General features: G+C 39.6%; 1 protein-coding gene across 1 annotated transcript; it reads left to right on the top strand.

Annotated features, from left to right (window-relative positions):
- The first annotated feature begins 5,333 nt into the window (after positions 1–5,333).
- On the top strand, positions 5,334–19,869 carry LOC6571690 (protein scalloped). The gene is given in 13 exon segments (XM_043216117.1): positions 5,334–5,416; positions 7,083–7,210; positions 7,866–8,004; positions 15,360–15,490; positions 16,357–17,070; positions 18,446–18,486; positions 18,589–18,766; positions 18,853–18,915; positions 18,975–19,147; positions 19,246–19,295; positions 19,298–19,431; positions 19,434–19,481; positions 19,597–19,869. Coding segments are annotated over 12 exon segments (1,827 nt in total). The 5' UTR covers positions 5,334–5,416; positions 7,083–7,168; the 3' UTR covers positions 19,711–19,869.
- Positions 19,870–23,496: the final 3,627 nt, after the last annotated feature.

Below are 23,496 nucleotides of genomic sequence, written 5' to 3'. Positions count from 1 at the left end.
TTGGCCAACAATCTTTTATTGCTGCTTGCTGCTTGCTGATGTATCACCAGCTGCCCATTAAACGTAAACCAGTTCCAGCTGTTCCATGCCAAACTCCCCTCACCTCCCCTCCACCCCCTACCGCTACCCCCTCTCCACGTTACCGCTGCACCCGCAAACTGCTGCGCAAAGCAACTAACAAATCTGTTAACCGGTTTAGAAACAGACTAAAAAGCTGTTGCTGCTGCTGCTGCTGCTGCTGCTGTTGTTGTTGTTGTTGTTGTAGTTGTCGCTACTGCTGAGAACTGTTATACATAAGTTATACGAGTTGCTGCGACTTTTGCCAAATGCAATTAAACACGCTCACAGTTCGACAGATCGACAGTTGGACAATTGGATAGTGGAACAGTTGGACAGATCCCACAGTTGAGCAGACGTTGAGTAGCCTGTGGCCCAAGGGAAAGCCAAATACATATATAATAAATCTCTGTTAGATGCATCCTTTCACACATGCGTCCATAACAAACACACACTATATATACATATATACATATACATATGTATTATTTATATATATATACAAACATGGCTTTCTTTCCGGTTTAATCGATCGAACTTTTGTGGTCAAAATGTCAACGACAATAGTTTTATGCGAGCTATGACTAATACGTGTTATACTTGATGTCTATTGGAATATAATATACATATATCCATACATATATTAAACATATTTGCTTGTTGTTGTATTTGTTGTTGTTGTTGATCAAGAAAACCTGCTGCTCACTTATAAACCCCATATGATCTATTATTATCGGTATATACATATATAAAAAAAACTATATAACTTAGTAAAGCAAAACACAACAATTTAATTGAATAAAGTGGTTGTATTTAACGGCTAGTTCCGATTGGCAACGGCATGAGAAGTGCTATCTTAGTTTATATTTATTTAAATTAAAGTGTCTTTCGGAGTTACAATATTTCGTTAATCAGAATCGGCCACTATAACTATTTATCGATTGGTAATTCGATCGACATTTATTATTTGACAGCGACACAGTGTCAACTTTAATGTATAATAATAGTAGAAAATAATAATAATATGAAAGGCCAACAATAGCCTGAAAGCAGCCTATAAATAATTGTGAATTACATTCCCAAGACTTGAAACCAACACACTCAAGTTAAACCCTTGAAGAGGGTTGACAGGTGTAACGCATTTAATTCTGCGGCAGCGACCACATAATGTGCAGATAATTTTGATCAGCGATGTTAGCCGAGTCTATATAGTCAAGATCGTCTGTGTTTCTATATTGTTGACATCGTCATATCTCATTTAGCTGGCATGGGAACAGTCGATCGAAATATAAGTTGTAAGTTATGGTATCGAGATATGCGACTACAATATAATAACATGAATGTTGAATACTCAGTTCTCAGCCAATCGTAAAATAGTTGACATATAAATTTCTTTTAAAACATTAAAACTTCGGACTAAAATTTAATTATGTCCAGGGTATATAATATTATATATGTATATAGTATTACTATAAAGTATACAAATATATATATATATATATATTTATGACATATAGTAGCTGTATCTAAGATTAATTATTAATTAATTAATAATTTAATTGTTGGCAACCCAATCAAAACTGTTCTTTTGAATATTTGCGTGATGAACTTGAACATAAGTTCAGACAAACGTTACTTTACCTCAGATTGACACAAATTGTATATCAACTTTGGCACCCTCAAAATAGTTCGTAGTCCTATTTAGGTTGGCTTTAAACAACATATGCTGAAAAGTGCATGGTTTTAATTTGAATCTGCAAATGGTCTCCGAGGCTCATTTAGCTTATTTGTCTCACAGTATCTTTGTATCTGTATCTGTTGTTGTTTGTTGTTTCGTTGTTGCCTCCCTTAAATTACTCATTTTCATTTTGGTAAACTAACCTGTCTTTAGGTATTATTATGCGCAGACATAAGGTCATCAAAGGGTTAACTCACACCCCTTCCCCCTCCCCAACCCAAGCACATTTGGCACTTGAGTGTTGTGTCTGCGAAGCGGCGCCTCAAATAAGATGATTGAATTTTTCAAGTGGACCAAACATACATACATACATACAGACGTACATACATACATACATGCATACATACAGACATACGTACATGAACTATGCATAAAACGAAGCAACGGAGTAGTTGATTGATGTTGAACTATCACCACTCTGCCCATAATGGCATTGAATATGCAAAGGGCAAACCCTCAAAGGGGTTGAATACTGAATGTATAGCCAGATATGCCAAGTACATATGTTTGTTTGTATGTACATAGAGCTAACTGAACTGCCAAAAAGTCCGTTCGAGATATATGGGGTATATGTGAGATATTTATAGGTTTATAGCTGTAGACGAAGAATTAACACGAAAACATTACTCTGTCTTTGTAAAAGTATTTCTTTTAAATTAACAAATTAGCACGGCTTCTCAGCATACAAATTAATAAAAAAAATATATAAAATAAAAAATAAAAATTCCAGATATATTTTATTTTCAGAATTAATAGATTAAGGCGCTTAAATAAGCCAAAGATTTTTGTTATTCATTGAATTGGCATCGGACACTGCCTCATTAACATCAGCCTAAAAGCTTTGATTGTTTCCAAGAGGTTTAGGTCTAACGACTTTCCTTGAACCACTTCCGAGCTCTCTTGTTGGTATGCTAAGAGTTGTTTTTCTTATTGGAAACCCATAAATATGTTGATCCATGCTCTTTTTTTATTCAAAGTAATAATGCCCTACTCCACAATAATCAAATCAAGCTCATAGCATTCACCTTGAATCCTTTAATCCTCGCACGAACACATTAGGACAAAGCTCAGATATCAAAGACAGAACTTTTGAATTGATAATGGTGCAATTTGTTTACCGTCATTGTGTGTAAATATATATGTAAGGTGTGTTGGCCAGCTGCTGTGCTAGCTAGGAATACGTGCAGGTTCTGTTAAATATTTGGCAATTCATATTTTTGATAGGTCGCGCACTCGCAGGAATGCCATGATTGTGCCACTGTGCAGGCTTCGCTTGTACACTGTGCTTGCTCTGTGGTGTGGCATGGTGTGGTGTGGTGTAGGTTAGGGGTTAATTCACTTCTTTTTCTTGTAGTTGCGAGTGTTTCTATACCCTTGCAGAGGGCATTCACATTTTCTCTTAATGTGTGCAACGCATTGAAGGAGACGTCCCCGATCCACTAATGCATATATTCTCTTGATCAGCATCAGCAGCCAAATCGATATAGCCATGTCTGTTTCTCGGTCACTACCGATCAATAGAGTTGAGGTACAATCTGTCAAATGATGATTTCTTGTATCAAAAACTTTTTTGCTCTCCAAACTCATAAGTTAAACGTGCTTTTAAGCTCTAAATATTTGGAGAAGAAGCTATAAAGGAGTATACATGAGACTACTATATCATATAGCATTCGTAGCAATAATCGGTGCCTTTCTTACTTTTATAATACAATTTAGATGTCGGCAACTTGACGCCGATCTACAAGGGTATCTAATCTTCGGTGTGCCCAAAGTAATCGCTTTTTCTTCTCTTTGGCACATTGCTGGACATTTTTGGTGCTGTGTTGGGGTTGGGGTTGCTGTACAGATTTGAATAGGGATCACCCCATTAACTGGCCAGCCTTATTGCTCACGCATCATGAGCACACTCACACACACACACATACACAAACAGAAGCACACACTGGCATTTCAAGTGGGGTGACTGATCCTGCAGCGGCAGCAACACCACCATCACCACTACCACCACCAATAGCACCACCACGACTTGTACAACATTTTGTGAAGGAGCCGAAGGACAGCTGTTCATAGTCACAAGCGTGAATAAAGCAGGAGAAAATAGTGAAATGCAAGCAAAAATAATAAATACCATAAATTCCAATTGCCAACGCAAGGGTAGCAAGGACAACAGAAAATGCACACACACGCACACACGCACACACGCGCACACACACACACGCACATTCCCTTATTAATGTCCAACCGCTACAGCAGCTGTAAGCCGAGTCTGAGTCCGAGTTTGAGCCTAGTCTTGTCTGATTGGAAATTACAATGAACCGGAAGCGTTGCAACCCAAAAACTGAATATGATAATATATCTACACAAATTGAGCACGTGTGCGTGTGTGTGTGTGTGTGTGCGTGTGTGTGTGTGTATATCTGTGTGAGATTATGAAAAATGGCATAGTCACCCCTAAAAGCAAGGTCTACATATATCACACAAGCAACCCCCTGCAGCAATGCAGCCGCCGCCGCGCATTATTATTAAATAGTTGCACCGTTTCGTTATTTTTTTTTTTGTGTGTTGTTATCGTGCGCCTGTGCGCCTTACCCCCCTACATGTAGTACCCTAGATCTAACTGAACTGCGCAATATTGTACAGTTGAGAATTTGCTAAAGCTTTGACCAGAGCGACAAGGGATGGGGGGCGGGGCGGGGAGGGAGGCAAGCTAAAAACATGATTTGAAATGAAATTTCTTTGCTGGTGGTTCTTGGAATTTCCCTGATTCTCATATACCATGACGCACGACGCGTCGCAGTCGACGTTGACGTCGACACTGGCATTTTTGGTCGCCTTCCCTTAATTGTGTCTGTGTGTGCGCGCGTATGTGTGTGTGTGTGTGTGTATGTGTGTGTGTGTGTGTGCTATTGTGCGGCACTGGCTGTGCCCTTAGCTGAAACTTGGACTGCGACTGAGACTGCATCCTGTCGCGCTGACAACCATCCCCTGTAGCAGCAGCAGCAGCAGCAGCAGCCGCAGGAGCAAGGGCCAAAGAAACGCACAAAACAAAAACCAGAAAATTAGTGAAACATAAAAAGGCATTTCAGTTTTCACTGCGCGTTCCAATCAAACAGACGCGTTTTCTTATTATCTCCATTCTCGCTTTCTCTCGCTCTCTCGCTCGCTCGCTGTCTCCTCTCTGTCGCTCTCCTGCTCGGCTTTTGTGCGTGCGTCTGTCTCTGAGTAAAAAAGCCAAATAGAAAATTCTTCGCTAATCTTTTGCTCTTTAAGTCCTCCCCCGCTGCCGTGTGCTGCCTCCCCTTGTGCCAAAACGCCCCCAAGCACCCCCTCTAAAATTCAAATAAAAATGCGACAAATATTTAACTCATAAAATCAACTGAAACAACGACCGCCTTGTCAGAAAAATAAACAAAAACAAAAACAAAAAACGTTCTAAATACTTTTTCATGATTCGAAATAACTGAATTTTGTGCTTTTTGTTTGTGTGCGTTTTGTTTTCAAATCTGTTGTGCTCTGAGAATTATTCCAAAATTTATTTGAAAAACGACACAGACAACGGCTCCAAAGTGGCGCCGTTCTCCAAACATTTGGATTCCCTCGAGGAATTCAAGGCTCTATCCGGTGAGTTTGACACTTGGACAGCGTCTAAATCGTAGTCGCCGAAAGAAAAAACGCAATCCCATTGTTATTGCCTCGTAGCCTACCTAGCTAAGGGACGAGGGGCACTTGCTCAGGTAGAGGCAGTCCAGCCCTTATCGCCGCTGCTTCTGTAACTTATGATGCAGCTATTAGATAATAAGGCCTTTGGGCAGGTCAATAATAACCGAAATCTTCTTGGGAATGTACATTTCCAACTATTCCTTAAATTGGCAAGTTGTTGATGTCGTTCAATTGATTTATTTTTACGAGTACAAGTTGCCAACAGCCAGGTGCCATATTTGTGCCACGCACGGGTCTGGGCTTGAATGGGTTTGGGAAGCTTTTAGCCAAAGATGAATCCGGAGTTTCATCTTTGATTTGCGTATGAAACTCGTTCTAAAGTTTTTATTTTCTGGACGCATTAAAAGTGGCTAAGAAGGCCTTAATGGTTGTGTGCACAATTAGGTCACAGGCAGAAGAAGGCATCTCTGAGCCCATTGAATATTTATATTATTGATCAGAATCAACAGCCCAGGATCACAATCACTTGCGACTTTGAATTTGAAAAGATCTGGTATATCCCGCGCAAATCAAAAAATATTTCATTTTATCGATAACATTCAAAATATTCTGAATATCGATGCATATAGATTTCCGATAGCAACCAGGCAAAACCTTCCAATCTTTCCTTTTTTGAAATAATATCGATTTATTGACTACAACACTTGACACGATACTGCGACTATTTTTGTAGCAATACGGTTAGATACTTTATTTAACTTATTTTAATATCTCTTTGAGTTGAGCAACTCAACTTAACTTTAATTTGGTTTAGTTAAGCAATGACTTATAATAAACCAGAAGTTTTCACCAGAAATACCATAAGACTGATTAATAAATTGTGTAAGGCCTTTAAGGCCTCACGACTCAATTATATAACAAACTCCAGAGTCAATTTGATTTAGTTAGCTCGTATGCCTTAGTTACTTAGTTGCACATTGAACATGGTTATTGACCCGATTAAAGTGTGCACGTGTCTCCATACAAGATGATGCCACCACACACATATGCCACTTGTGAATAGTAAGTTGGTGTACGAGTATGTGTGCCCCTCGTTGATGTATTTAGCCAAGTGCTTACATAGTTGTGCGCCGACATGGTGTGGTACATGATGATTATCAATTTAGAGTAGGCGCGTTGATTGTCTCGTTGTCTAACGCGCCTCGCAACGCCTATCCACATCCACCCCCGCTTCTGCCCGCGCGCCTCGTCGCACAGCTTCGATGGCTATTGGCGCCATTGTTATCAAATGGAAAGCGTACTTAAGTGTGTGCTGAAGCGCTTTTCATCTGGTACAGCACGCAAATTCATAATGCATATCAACACCCGGACGGACACCCGGACGGACACCCGGACGGACACCCGGTCGTGTTTGTTAGACAGGTTAGGTTGGGCGTGCTCCGGAGTGTTGGGGTTGCGCTGACTATGACACGGATTTATTGAGCTTAAGCTGCATTTTAAATGTGTGACAGGTTTAACACACACACACACACACACACACACACATACACATACTCAAAACACGCACACACCTTTTCAGACACGCATCTAAAATGTTTTCTTTCTGCTTGGTTTTTTTCCATTACAGTCGGACCCGGCACCATACCATCTCCGTGGCCACCAGTGAATGCCGGTCCTCCTGGTCCCCTGGGATCGGCAGACACAAATGGCAGCATGGTGGACAGTAAAAACTTGGATGTTGGCGACATGAGCGATGTAAGTATTACAGTTTACCACACAACACAACTATTGCAATCCACAGGTGGAACAGCAACATCATTTTAACTATCTGAATAGCCATGCTACATTTCTAAATGCTCTCTGAGCAAGTAGTTATGCAAAGGATCAGACATAAAGGATAGGATATATAGGACATTTGGCCATGAGGTCAACTCCAATATGCATATGATTGCGCAAACATGAGTTAAACTGCATTTGTAGGTCTTAGAATTGGCAGGTACGTGGGAGCCAGACCAGGCTGTGTTCATTTAAGGGCTAGAAAGCAAACATCGTTTTGCAAAATGACGATGGCCCAAAATACTTCCACTTCTACATTCATACGTATACCTAATCATTAACAACTGCTCTGGCTGGTATCTGTGAATATTCTACGAGGGCAGGGCAATCAATATAATTGACTTTATCAGTATGACAAAAGACATGGGACACCTAATTGGAAGCATGTCCCTACCTAAATGATTTATTTGACCGCAATTTCCAAGGTAAAGTAATAGACTTTGACTACGCTGACTTTTCAAAATGATGATTGTCGCCTGATTAAATCCAGAACTATCTATATACATATATATAATACATACATAATAAACATAAATATATATATATATATATATTTGATATTGACTTATTGCAGGACGAAAAGGATTTATCATCCGCCGATGCCGAGGGTGTCTGGAGTCCGGACATTGAGCAAAGCTTTCAAGAGGCACTGTCAATATATCCACCATGTGGACGCAGAAAGATTATATTATCAGACGAGGGTAAAATGTATGGTAAGTGCAACATTTCGACACCAATTTCAACTCGTTTCAACATACAAATATAAAAATAAAAATTTAAGTTTCTTAATCTTGTGAACTATATGCATATATCTGTATATGAAAAAGATAATATTTCATTCGATTAGATTCACACCTATTTTGTATATATATGTGCCTTCTATATATATATTATAGATACTTGAACTCTCCACTTTGGTTGACTCTGACTTATCTCCTTCTCTCATGTGTTGTGCGTGTGCTTGTATGTGTGTGTGTGTATGTCTGTCTGTCTGTCTGTCTCTGTGTCCATCGGTTGGTTGTGTAAAAACAGAAAACAAAAAGGAATTTTTGCGGTGGCCAAAGTTTGGTTTTCTTTTTCGTATTCCCATACCCTGCAAACAGTATATTAAAACTGCGAAAAAAGTAGTCTTTAGATCACTAATCATAAACTATATAAATCAAGTGGGGAAGACAGATAAATGCTGTAAATATGTAAATAACTTTAGAGTCAACGTTAAGCGAATTTTGGAGTTTAGTTTATTAATCGAGTTGAATAATTGATTAACCCATAAATCGTCAAATGATCGATTGATCATTTATTTATTTCATCTAATAATACATTTATGTATGTATATATTTTTAAATTAAATCGATCAAATTATGAGCAAATACTAAATTCGATGAACATCAAATATCGATTATTATTGATTTATCGGCTATTTATTTTCATGTAATTCATATTTCAAAATGAACGAGTTCTTGATTTTTTTCTACAAAAATCTTTAAAATTAGAATGCATTACAAAATTAGCATTCTATTGCTCAGAGACTAAAAAATTGAATGTATTTATTGAGATTATTTGAACGGAAACTCTCGCCGTTTCATGAATATTTAATATCCGATAGCAAAAGAAGCCCCAATTTGACAGGTATATAAAATATATCGTGACATATTACTGATCACATCCCAAAAAATAAGAAACCCAGGGTATCTCGTACTAGAGCTCTATAGACCAGAGCATTCTTACTGTTTTTTTTTTGTTTGTTATTTAATTTTCCTCTTTTTTGGTTTTTGTTTTTTTTGGCGTATGTTTGCGGCGTCCGTGTAAAGAAAACATAAATTCCGTACTTTGAACCTTGAGTTGAAAGTTGCGTCAAAGCGGTTTGTGCGCCCAGGTTGCTGCTGAAAGTGGGTGGTAGGGTTGGAAAGGGGTAGGGTTGGGAACGGCAACAGGCGATGGCAGCGGCGTTCAAAGTTTGACACCGTGTACAGCAACTGTTGGAGTGGGGCTAAATGTGCTGACAAGTAAAATTGTAAACGTGAGCAGTGTTGTGTGTGTGTGTGTGTGTTATTGTGTGAGAATACTGTAGCAGTGGGCGTGTAGGCGGGCGTTGTAGTATTTACAATAAAAGCTAAAAGGACATACGACGCCGTCGGCGTGTTGTCTCCGTCTGCTGCTGTTGCTGCTGCTGCTGCTGCTGTTGCTGCTGCTGTTTTAGCCGCTGTTGGCCGCACCCAAATGGCGGCTCAATGGAATTACGATGGCAAATTGTGAGAATGCTGCGCCTCTTTCCACCCAACACACACACACACATTAATAGGAGCGAGAGAGGGAGAAAGATAGAGATAGGCATGGTCTGGTGATATTCTGCTGTTGTTAGTGTTGCTGCTGCTGCTAGCCGCATCCTGTGTATGTGTGTGTGTTTTATTTGAGACGTCTACACGCATAAACAACAAGTTTTGTAATTTATGTCCCAGAGGATATTGTTTTCATTTTATGCTCGGACTCGCCCAATGCCCATTCGTCCTTTCGTCCTTTGTCTGCTTGTTGTTTTTCGGCTACGGCTTGTTCGTTCGTGTCCATTGCCTGAATGCTTTTTGTATTTGAGCAAGTAATTAATTTTCACTTTTCACTTTGGCTCACCTTGCCGTCAGCACGAGCTGACACCTTCATTGCACCGCTCCGGCTCTTGTTTGTTGTTTTTTTTTCGGCTATTGTGGAGCAGATTGGAGGAAAGGGGCTGTTTTTGGGGCAGCAGAAAACTGCAAATCCCACCTTGACTACCCCCGTTGCAAGCATTGAGCCATGAGAAGCAACGAAGCAATGTGATTTGTGGAGTTCTGCTTTGAGAATTTATGATACCTTAACATATGTATATGTTATACAGATATTATCATATCCATCAAATCATTTATATATATCCATTGGTATATATATAATATAATACTAGAATTCAAAAATATATAGCTTTGAACTTGGCTGATTATTAGTTGATGAAGATGTTCGATTATTGTTTGATTTGATCTACTTACTGAATAATGTATTAGATAATTGATATTGATTTCTAAATATTCCATCTGATTTATTCACAAACCAACAAATTGATGTTGCTTTTGTTGCTATCGTCAATCAATATCAATATATATATGCGTATGGGGAGAAGTTATATTCTAGTCTAGTTTTGTAGTCTCTGAGATCTCTAATAACAATTGTTTAAATTCGTATTTTATTATAACACTTTGTTACTAAAAGTTCTTGCATATTCCGCATGCATATTTAATGATAGTAAAACTTGTAGTCATTATATTATTATGTGTATACATTTAAACAAATTTGATATGTGCATAATTATTATTGCATAGCCAAGCAAATTTGGTATAAAAATATACTTATTAGTATTAGAATTCTCAAACAGTATCGGAGTATCGGTTGGTTCGTTATAAATTAGTTGTACTGTAGTAGCGCCGCCATCGGTTCGATGCTTGAGCTGCACTACTCTTTAAGCGATTTGCCCAAATATGCGAAACATTGTGACAAGATGCGGCGAAAATTTTATTTATTGGCAACACGTGGCTAATGCAACCACTCTCGGAATTCCTTGACGCCCGCCAGCTGCAAGAGTTGCTGCCAAAGCCGACCAGCGAGCAACGCGCCGTTCTTGTTGTGTTTGTTGTTGGCAAATTGGAAAAATGTTTTGGCTGCGGGCTAAACACGAGACAACTGCGCTGCATTAGCCATCAAAATATCGGTAAATCGTTGCTGGGGGAAGTAGGTGCCTTGGGTGGGTAGCACACTGTTGTGGCTGCTGCTGTCGCCGCTGCGTTATGTGTGAAAATATAACCATTGTTTGGTTGTTAATTTTCAAAATATTTACATAGACACACACACACACACATACACACACATGCACATGCACCCACATGCACCCACTAGTTTATGACACATGACATGGCGGATGGACAGCTGCATGCAGCGCGTTTTTAGGGGGCAACTATTGCTGTTGCTGTTGCTGATGCTGATGCCGCTAGCTGTTGATGCTGCCTACTGTGAAATTTGTGGCCTGGAAACTTTTTTGCCTGCCACTTCCTCCAGCTGCTGCCACAAATATGTGGCGCCGATAGTGGCGACTTGGCAATAGCTATTACAAACACATACACATGCACATGCACATACATATATACATATATTTATATATATACAGATATCAATGTGTGTGTGTATGATTAAATTTGTGTGCATTTGCTCGCTGTTGGGGCTCTTCTCGATTAGCTGCGGCCACTCATTTTATATGGTAGCCAAATTGGCTGTGCAGGATTAAATGTTTCTTTTATCTATTTAGAAAGTTTACCTCGTTTGAAGTACCATTAAATCACGAGCTAACTACTGGATTCAATTCACTGAAAAAATTAGTTTGGTTTAAATGTGCAACAAACAATATAAAAAACATTCGTCATGCTCACTCATACAATTCGTGCTATTCCTAACAATATTGTGCCACAGTTGCAACATGATATTTTCGAATAAGTTTTTAACTGTAATTTTTATAAATACTCAGTTTTGACATCCTTGCAGAGAATTTGTATATTTAGTCGTGAAGTTTGTTACGCATTTAAGGAGACCATTTCATATATGTATGTAGCTGGCATAGGAACGATCGGTCGAATGATTGGTTCTTGAATGAACAACATGTGGAGAAAGAACTATCCACATCGAGCTACTATATCATAGCTTTCATAGTAAGAATCGGTCGGTTTTTTAAATTGTAAAATCCAATTACCTTAACGGCTTAGCTATTTTGCAATGACATTGAATTTGGCAGCTAGTACAAAATTATATATTTATATAGATTGTGGGGCGAATCAAATTTGTACATGAACTCCTCGCATGTCATAACTGGGTCACAGCTGAACCGATTTCCATTCGATCCTTCATTTTATAAATGTGTGCAGATCGAAGCCAGCAAAAATATGTTTCCTATCCTAAAACCAGTTATTGGCTTTATTTTTGGTCTATCAATTTGTTGTTATTCAATTGGAACTGAAAGAGCATAATAATAAAATATATTATAGATGAGCTTATGATTTATAAAAAACAACGACACATCAATTGACCGACTAACCTTTCCCACATTGGCATATGTGTGTGTGTGTGTGTGTGTGTGTGTGTGTGGTGCGAGCGGATGCTTTTTAACACGCTCCAATAAAGTCTGGGCAGATGCGACTTGAAAGAAAATTAGACTTGACAATTATCTGAATTGATATCGATAAGCGTACACACAATAACTTGTATTGTTTATTGTGTATTTGTAAGATATTTGAGGAGTATTTTCGCAGTGTGCAACTGTGAAAGAGATGTGTTTATTCAATTAGTAGCTGCACCTATCGCGATCAACGAATATCAATTGAGCAATGTGAACTGCAATAAACCTTGGGGTCAGTTTTTCACATAATTAATTAACATTTTCGATGCTAGATAGCAGCAATTTAATTGACATACATATGTCAATGATTTAAATTGCCGAACGCCGAACCGTCGAACCGTCGACCGACTCAACACACATAGTGCTGTGCACTCGGTTTAATTGATTTAAATGTATTTAGTATTAGTTAACGACAAATTAACAACATATGTGTGTATTTTAGTTTAGATAATGGATTCAAACTGTGAAATGCAAGCATGCCAAATGGATTCAACATTTGTTTTGGATTTGAATCGCTTAATGTGATTCATTTCTATAAGTCATACAAGCGGCACAAAACAATTCCATATAATTAAATCACATAATATCCATTTTACTCACAGTACAAAAAATAGACACACACACAGACACACACACACAGAGACACACACACACACACACATCTTTGCATACTTGTGTCGCACACAAAGTTTTGCCATAAATTCCATTTGAATTCCGCTCTTCCTTTTTTTTTTTTTTTTTTTGGGCCATGGCCCATCGATTTGCAAAGATTTAAAGCGTGAAGAAATTGAAATGCTCCGCTCTTCCTATTCATATTAAGTATCTACGAATTGTTCGCGCTTGTCTCTGTGAGTGTGTCTGTGTGTGTCTGTGTGTGTATCTGTGCTGTGTGTGATGTGTGTGTGTCGTTGAGTGAGAGACTTGGGACGTTACTTGGCATCTACGCACAGTTGGGGTTCAGGGCACCACACTTCTGTACTATGAACCAACCAAGTGAACTAGATGAACCAGTTACGCACAGAAATATATATAAATATGTATTTGTATATCGAAGCAATTGTTAAACCTCTTATTTTCAAACGGAGTTAACTTCGTTTTTTATTAGAAATTGCTCTTTGCGTGACTATTAAGTCTGCATAATGAATCGAATCAGTAATGTGAACTGTATGAACTACTTTGGCTTAAATATTATGGCAAACAGACTAATATGCATATATTTGAATTGCACATTTCAAAACTGGCGCATTAAACCAGTTTTAGGTATCAGGTGGGATTGGTTGGTTACCTATTGATTTTGATACCAACTGAAGTAGCCTTTTTAGTCGGCTCCAAGACAAAGTGTGCAGCATCATTGGATTCCACCCTGGCTGGATGGGGAGCCAAGGGCGTTAACAAAAGCATTAGTAGGTGGTGGGTTGCCTGGGTTAGTTGGTGGGTGGCTGCGTGTCTGTGTGCCTGAGTTTGTGTCTGTATATCTGTATGCCTGTGTCTGTACGCTAGTAATTCTTAACCGAACCCCAACACAAGCAGCCCCCGAACATTGTGCGCTGGATCCGGTAATATGCGTGCGCCTGGCTGCCTGGCAGCCTGACTGCCTGGCTGCCTGGCTGCCTGACTGTTTGCCCGCCTCCCCTGTACAATGGGGTTTGAGTTGCTGAAAATAATTTTATTCGGTTAGAACTGAAACTATGCCAAGAATGTAATTAGTGAACGCATAAGCGTGTGTACAATAAAAGCGGAATCGCTGTCTAGAGCAGGAGTCGTCGACTGCCTTTGCTGCCTTTGCTGCCTTACTGCTGCTGCTAAGCCAAAGCTAAAACCTAAAAGGATGACCCACCACCCACCGCCTTCCAAGCAGCAATGGGGCAATGCCAAGGCAACGACACTGACGTCAGTTTGGGGCACATTCTGCTTACACGTTTAAATTTTGTCGTCGTCGGGCTTTCAATGGAAATTGTGCTCAACTCAAGCAGCTTTCGATTCATCCCATAGGGATTCAACCGGCAACCGGCAGCTGATGTCGCGACTTCTAAATACATTTCCATGATTTGTATGTATATAATATATACATATATATATATGTATATATATATTGTGGGTATATGATGTTGTGCAAATATATATAATATGTAAATAATGTATAATTTGTATCTGCATAAAAAGACATATTTATTTAGCCTTGTAGACATGCATCTCAGGGACTAAAAGAATTAAAGCACTTTCGCAATATTTATGAATACGTTTTAAGATTGGTATACAACCTAATCCACTAACAATGTTTACATCTACGAGATGGCTACACATACATACAAGTTTATACATTTTGAAAAGCTAATTTAAATAACTTTCAAATCATATAAAATAAGTACAGGTTTCAAACAGGCAGGAAAAATGACATCTCATAATCTCATTGTGAATTGGTTTTTGAAAAAGAAAATGTTGCGAATTCTTTTAATTTATTAAGAATTAAGAATGATTTGATTGCATTGCTGAACAATTGGATTCCGACAGTGAGATGATCATCATAATAATAATCATCTTACACCGTGACACAAGTGTCTCTGGCTCTGATATTTTCAAAGAATAATGTTGTAGATTTCCAAATTATTCCAAATACCCAGACTACACTAGTTTTTTTTATATATATATTTTTTAAGGGTATTATGCAATGCTTAAGCAGACGCCCAAAATGCATATCTATTTGGAAATGTTCAAATTACAATTCTCATAAGCATGTATAATTATTTGAGTGTCTGTTGATGTGTAAACTATTTGGATTGCATTATTTAATTGGTTTTCATTTGTTTTTTGTTTTCGTTTCTGTTTCTGTTTTTCTTTTTCTTTTTGTTTTTCTTTTTGTTTTTGTTTTTGTTTTTTCCATTACAGGGCGCAACGAGCTAATCGCGCGTTACATCAAATTGCGCACGGGCAAGACGAGAACTCGTAAACAAGTGAGCTCCCACATTCAGGTGCTCGCCAGACGGAAACTCCGTGAGATCCAAGCTAAAATCAAAGTCGTAAGTGTGCCAAACAACCAATGTATATATATATATATCGTACGTACGTTCATTCAGGTATACTCGTATCAAAGAACAAGCAGCAACAAGAAAGTGAAGTGTGAGGAGTAACCATCTGTCGTTAATTGTCCACTTGCTTTGCATAAGTACATTATTTATTTGGGTTTTCTTCCTCTTTTTTTTCTCTCAGTTATCGTAAAATTGAATTCACACAAAGTATCACAAAGTGCGAGAATGTTTTTACTTATATATTTACCATATTTGCACCTCTAAAAATGATGATGATTTCTAAATGCATTATGTGTGAATTGAACTTTGCTGCTTCACATTCACAGTATTTTGAGTTCAAGTTTCAAATTTTCAAACCTAACGATGAGCATGAAAAGCAAGGATGTGTTTTTCAGTTGCAAGTGGGGTCCACGCCAGAAGACCACCAGACCAGTTAGAAACAGCATCAGAATCAGTTTTAGCGATTTCAGTTCATTTTTTCACGTTTACGCACACACACACACACACACACACACAGACACACACACACACACACACACACACACACACACACACACACACACAGACACACACACACACACATACCATCAGGCGCCGCGTGTGTGCGTGTTGAGTGACATCGGCGTGTGTTTTGTAAAACAGCAAGTGAGTTTTGTGGCTTTGTGTTACCCATTTGTCAGTTATCCCCAGCTGTGTGACGTCAGTAGCTCGATCAGCCCTTGTGGCTCTGCTTGGCGTGTCTCGCCACACACACACACACACACACACACACACTCACACACACACACACAGGCAAACAGAGACACACCCACGCGATCGAAAAAGAAAACAAACAAAAAATGAAACTCTTTTTCCAGGAACCCAATGGTGTCTCCTTGCATTTACTCAATGAGAAAGAGCAGACCCTGCAGGCCATGAGCTCAATGACCAGCTCACAAATTGTCTCCGCACAGGCGGCCAATAATCTTGCCCTGGCCGCCTCGGCGCTGACGGCGGGCGTGCACCATTCGAAGCATCTTTCGCATTCCGCCCACAATCAGCATCCACAGCACCACCACCCACACCACCCACACCACCAACACCACCACCATCATCCGCACCACCACCACCATCAGGTGGGTGTTGCCGCAGCAGCCGCCGCCGCCGCCGCAGCTGCAGCTGCTGCCGCTGCCGCTGCTGTACAGTCGCCGGCAGCAGCTGTTGCAGCTATTACTGGGTCTGGTGTGGCGTCCAATTCCGTTGCAGCAGTACCTACATCGTTGTCGCCACGACACCACAACCACCACGCCCATGCCCACGTCCACGCCCACCATTCCCATCACAATTTGCCGCACCACATGCATCCACACCATCACCAACATGCGGCGGCCGTTGCAGCAGTTTACCACCTACAACAACAACAACAACAACAACAACAACAACAGCAACAACAACATCAGCAGCAGCAGCAGCAGCTTCAACAACCAAATGAGGCAACAACAGGTGCCGTATCACCAGCATCTGTCGCTGATGGGGCACAACCAGCACCGCCGCCGCCGCCGCCGTTGCACCATCCGCCATTGTATCCGGGCGTAAGCAAGCGTTTATGTTATCCAAGCTAAGCAATACGAACCACTCGAACCGCCAAATGCCACTTCACATCGGTGTACAATCCTCCAAACAAACAACAACAACCACCAACAACAACCACCAATACCATCACCACCACCACTAACTGCAACACCACAGCTCTCTCTCTCACACTCTCCCACTCCCTCTCGCTCCCGCTCTCGCTCTGTCTCTGTCTCAGATCGCTCGCAAATCAAATTCACTTTTTTGCACACATCTACACTGATAAAACTCCCACAATTAGTTAATTGCACAAGTTGCACTCTCATTAGTTATAACAACAACACCAACAACAACACCAACAACAACAAGAACAACAACAGCTACTCATTATCACACTTTTCTTTGCTCTGGCGATCACGTGTTGTGTTGCATCGTTTGTGTACACTCTCTCTCTCTCTATCTCTCGCTCGCTCGCTCATTCTCTCGCTGTCTTTTTTCTCAAGCCCCATTCTTACTAGAGTGTGTGTTCCATTTGTGCTCCCCTTTATCCATTGCTAACTATCTACAATCTCTCTCTCTCTCTCTCTCTCTCTTTCACACATGTACACATTAACCTGCCTCGCTTCTGTCGTCATCCTGACTCTTCATGATATTCTCTAGCCTTTGACTCACAAATACGTCAGCTAACATTCATAATGTTACCATTTGATGGTCTCTACTTATTGCTAATCATCACTTTTCAGTCGTTACGCTGGCACTCGTTACTTACCACCTTTGACTCGTTGCTCGCTGCTCGTTATTCGCCACTTGCGCTACTCGTTCCTCAACTGTGCTCCGGTTCTTTTTTGTTTATTTTGAGACCCAAACCCACCTGCTCAGTTCTCGCTTGCTCATTGAAATCGACTCCTTGCTTTTTTACATGCCAACAAGAACTGTTAATAATCTATATTTGTATACAAATACGTATATTTATATATATTATGATCTATCAATATATATATATATATATATATGTATATGTATATGTTGTATATTTAACAAAACTTTGTGTTAGTTTTTGATAATTCGAGTACTTAGCCTCTGTATTCGTATTCGAATTCGTAGTCGTATGTAATACTTGTTTAGTAAGCTCGCAAACAATCAAACAACCAATCAGTCAATCAGTCAATCAGTCAATCAATCAATCAATCGCTCATCATTTATGCGTGCTATCATCAGCTGTGTAACCATGTCAATTAAAAAATCTCGTGCTTAGCTTACTGTTCTTAACGTCTTACAGAGACTTAATTCACAAATCCAATATGAATATAACATTTATTCTCTCTTTCTAATTATTCCTTGGCGCTCTCCATCCCTGTTTGCTCGCACGTCTTGCTATCTGGATGGATGGTTTAGCAATTTTGGCAACCCGGACTGCAGCCGAGCACATCGCAAGAGTAAGTTGACAACGCCCGTTGCGGTTGCATTGCCCCAAAACGAAAACCGCAATTGGAAAAACATAACGCATTTGCATTGACCAATAGTTTCTATGATTACAGCATCAAGCCGTTCACCCAGCCGCCCTACACGCCCGGCAAGCCCTCGACGGCGGTGTCCGGCGAGATCGAGGCTGGTATTCCGCCCGCTCAATTGCCATGGGAGGGACGCGCCATTGCAACGCAGAAATTCCGCTTGCTCGAGTTTACGGCCTTCATGGAAATCCAAAGAGATGAAATCGTATGTGAAATCATAAATAAATCGATATATATATATATGTGTATACTTATACATATCTAACTGGTTTGTTTCCTGTATCTACACAGTATCACCGACATCTATTCGTGCAGCTGGGCGGCAAGCCATCCTTTTCCGATCCGCTACTTGAGGTGAGCTCAGCCAACAACGACAATCATTGTGAATATGACTAATTCAAAACTAATTGCAGACTGTTGATATACGACAAATATTTGACAAATTTCCGGAGAAATCCGGCGGTCTCAAAGAGCTCTACGAGCAAGGTCCACAGAATGCGTTCTACCTTGTTAAATGTTGGGCGGATCTCAACACGGACGTAACGACCGGCAGTGAAACAGGCGATTTCTATGGCGTAACAAGCCAGTAAGTTTATAACTCTCTCTCTCTCTCTCTGTCTCTCTCTCTGGCTTTCCCCTTTCACTTAACGATATTGTGACCGTTTGCTTGTGTGTTTCTTGCAGATACGAAAGCAATGAGAACATTGAGCTCGTCTGCTCGACAATCGTTTGCTCGTTGGCAAACAGGTTGTGGAAAAGGTGGAGCACGAATACTCGCGCCTGGAGAACAATCGCTACGTTTATGGCATTCAGCGCTCGCCCATGTGCGAGTACATGATTTATTTTCTTACTGAAGCTGAAGTACTTACCTGGAACCCTACATGATGAACAGTGTGCTCGAGAACTTTACAATACTGCAAGTGAGTTCGAAGCATTCATCCCTCCTCTCCACAATCAGATCAGGAATCACTGATGATTCATCTCTTCATCTCTTTTTGCACTCGTGCTGACTCGCTTTGTTTCATTTGATTCTAGGTAATGCGAGCGCAAGAGACGAAAGAGACACTGCTATGCATAGCGTACGTGTTTGAGGTGGCGGCACAGAACAGCGGCACCACGCATCATATCTATCGCCTTATAAAGGAATAGCATGAGCTGCATGAAGCAGCGCCCAATCTGTCCGCGATCCCCACCAATGCACAAATCAGCGAATACAGCAACAGCAACAGCAACACTACGAGTAGAAGCCACAATACCAGCAATAACAACAGCACAACTAACAACAACAACAACAACAGCAGCAGCAGCAATAACAACAACAACAGCAACAGCAACAGTAACAATAATAATAATCACAGCAGCAGCAACACAAACACAAACAGCAACAACAGCACCAACAACAACCATAATGATAATGCCATCAATAGCAATAACAATAACAACAGCAGCAAGAACAACAGCAGCAATGCAGCAGTAGCCAGCGGCGCAGAGGAAGCGTGCAGCTCAGCGACAACGTTGCACAGCGCACAGGAAACGGTTTCGGCCATTGTCAAACAATCGCCAACATCGCCACAACATCAACAACAACAGCAACAACAACAACAATTGAGTGGCATCTCAGCTCTGCAAGTAGATGAAGTGATGTATGCGCAGGTGCAAACAGAGAATAGCTACCAGCTGCAACAGCAACAGCAGCAACAGCAACAGCAGCAGCAACAACAACAACATCAGCAATTGCAGCAACAGCTGCGCCAAAGCACCCACTTGTTGCTGCAGCAACATTCAACGCAGCAGCAGCAGCAACAACAACAACTTGTCACCTACCAGGACCGTCCACCGCCTCCGCCCTACAGCGCCTGTGTTGCAAACAATAGCAAACAGCAGCAACAGCAGCAACACCAGCACTTTGATGCCGATCACCACCAACAACCACAACAACAACAGCAGCAACAGCAACAGCAACAACAGCAACAGCAGCAGCAACAACAACAACAACAACACCTAACAACTTATGAACAGTTCCTTAAATTGTCCGCTCAGGAGTATACGCAATTGAACGCAGCCGCTGAGAATGCGGCGCTCAATTTGAGCAGCATGGGTGTCAGCAGCAAGGCTGATGACGACGATGATGATGATGATGACGATGCTAACAACGATGAGGCGTCGCACGAGCTGCGAATGCTGCGCCAGGTGAATGCGGCAGCCGCCATGGCCGTGGCGGTCAATGTGGCTGCCAATGCGACTGTCAATGCGACCGACGTCGTTCCCGATGCTCCCGACTGTGAGCAGTAGTAGTTGGTGTAAAATGGGTGGGCCATCAATTGTTAGCTGTGCATACAAATATTGCGATTGATTATACTACAGCAAACACACACACACACACACACACACACACACATACACACACATCTACACACCCACACACACATAGAAGCGCACACGCACACAGTCACTCACGCACACACCGAAGCGAACCCCTCCTCCCCCCCCAATTGCGTGTATATTCATTTATATGTATGGTAATTTATGCACTTGCATCAGCAATTAAATCAATCATGTATGTAGCCTGTTGGGACTGTCCAACCTTTCAAATGTCCGTTCGCTAAATTAGATTGCCTTTAACAACAAATCGGACAATCCTTCGGCTGAATGGTTTCCATAGTTCTATCGGTCTGTCTGTGCGGATTTGCTCTGTTGCTGCTCTGTGCTATTATGCTGTGCTGTATACACTCTGAAAAAAATTCGCATCTAAATTGAATTGAGTCACGCCGAAAACGAGAACGTTTTTTCGAAATCATTTCGAAATTTGTATAATACATTTTTGAAGCGCTTGGTTTCTCTCGACAATCCTAAAAATATGGTGTTTTTAGGAATATTTTGTATTTTTAGGTAATTCAAATTATTATTCTCACAACTATATTATACAATTTTTGCCAATGTTCCAGTGGTTTTCTTCAATTCAGAAAATTTGTAATTCAAAAACTGATGTTTAAATTTCTTCATTTATCCGCAAGCGTAAAAACAAAAAGAAGAATGTCAAGTGTTAAATTAATAAACTATCTGAAATTAATATTTAAGAGGTATCTAGTAGAAAGACACTACCGTCCGTTTTGAAAAGTAGACCGAATTTTTTCTTGAGTGTACTCTGTTGTACCGTACTGTGCTGTACTTTACTGTGTTGTGCGTTGCAATTGTGTGTCAGTTGAAACTGTCAGAAAAGTAATTTTTTTTTATATACATATTCACATACATAAAAAAAATACATTTAAATGATCTCAAAGTTACTTAAAACATATTTTTTGTGTGTAATTTGTATTTTTATCTCCTTTATTTTTGTGCTTTTTATTTTTTTATTATTTTTTTTTTTTGATGCGAAACGAAACATACAAAAACCGAAGCAGTTGTCGAGCGCTGATTTTTCAAAGTAAATGAGAGTCAATCATTTTACTTTTAAAAATCGAAAAACGCAGAGAAAACAAACAAAATTACATCTTGAATTCTACATTTTATTCAATATATAACAAAAATATTGCAAGTTTTTTTTTTTTTGTGTGTGTTTATAGCTATTAGAGTTATGGAAAATAATGTAAAGTAACATTACATTAGTTATTTTTAATTAAACGTATATTGCTGTTTAAGCCACATTTATTCAAAATTGGCAACAGTTGCGCTAGGTTGTTAGGATTATCTAAGCTGAGCTGAGAGTGCATTGGTTCGAAGCGTTGTTGCCTTTAAGGAGCATAAAACACACACACTTTGTTAGCAGCTACTAACGTTGAAGAGGAGTACGAAAAATATGCACAACGACAACATGAAACAACATTACAACTAACTACTCGAAACACATTTTTCTATTTCTATGCAATTGCAGTTAGCAAGAACAACAACAAACACAAAATACACAATACAAAATACAAAATACAAAATTGCTAGCAACTGTGTGTGTATAAACCACGATGTTATTTCTCTATATACTTATGTAACTATAGTATAAATATATAATAATTCATTTAAGCATGAATCGAACGATCCACCGTTATTAAAATGATTAACTATTGATTTAAATGCATTATTATACGCAAAACTATTTGAAAAATGCAAAAAAAAAGAAAAAACAAATTGAAAACAATAACAATAACAACAACAACAACCCAAACAAAAACCAAGATCGAACGAACAATGTGAGCAAAAGATCTTGGCATCAAGTGCACTCCAATCAAGTCTCCAATCAATCCGTGACCATCCAGCTCTAATGGCTGATGGCTGGCCCACTTCAAACCTGGGCAGCCAAGCAGCTCTCTATAGAAATGCGTATCGTGATCTAATGCCATATTAAATGCTGCGAACTAATTTATAATTGCACTTGCACCTTAGCCAGCGCCGTTGTGGTGCCATTTTTAAGGATATCGATGGTCACTACTTGGATGGTTTGCGTTGGTTGGTTCTGCATTTGGTGAACGACACCGATAATTACAAAGAAATACAAAACAACAATAAAACGAAAAAAAAAAAAATGCTAATACTAATTTAATATAAAAGAAATTGTATTGTAAATGTAAAATAGTATCGTTTTCGTATGTAAATGTAGTTACTAAGCCTAAACTATAACTTTATGAAGGTAATGAAAGTATAATACATATTTATAAATGTAAAGTATTTCGTTGTTGTACGATTAAAACAAATACGCATTTTTTTTTTTAGTAATAAAACTAAATTCAACTGCATGCTAAAAATAAGCAACTGACATGCAGCAGGGAAATTTGTACATTTATCGACAACAAGGCATAAACAATAATGAAAATCAAAAAAAAAAAAAAAATTAAAAAAATAGTACGAAATATTGAACAACTTTGGATATGTAAACATTAGTATAAATGACACACACACACACAAATACAAATACAAATACAAATACAAACAAACACTTGAAAAGGG

The sequence above is a fragment of the Drosophila grimshawi genome, unplaced genomic scaffold (assembly GCF_018153295.1).
Source record: "Drosophila grimshawi isolate 15287-2541.00 unplaced genomic scaffold, ASM1815329v1 contig_848, whole genome shotgun sequence".
Taxonomy (NCBI): domain Eukaryota; kingdom Metazoa; phylum Arthropoda; class Insecta; order Diptera; family Drosophilidae; genus Drosophila; species Drosophila grimshawi.
The sequence above is the reverse complement of the archived record's forward strand: the minus strand, read 5'-3'. Positions and strand labels throughout refer to the sequence as shown.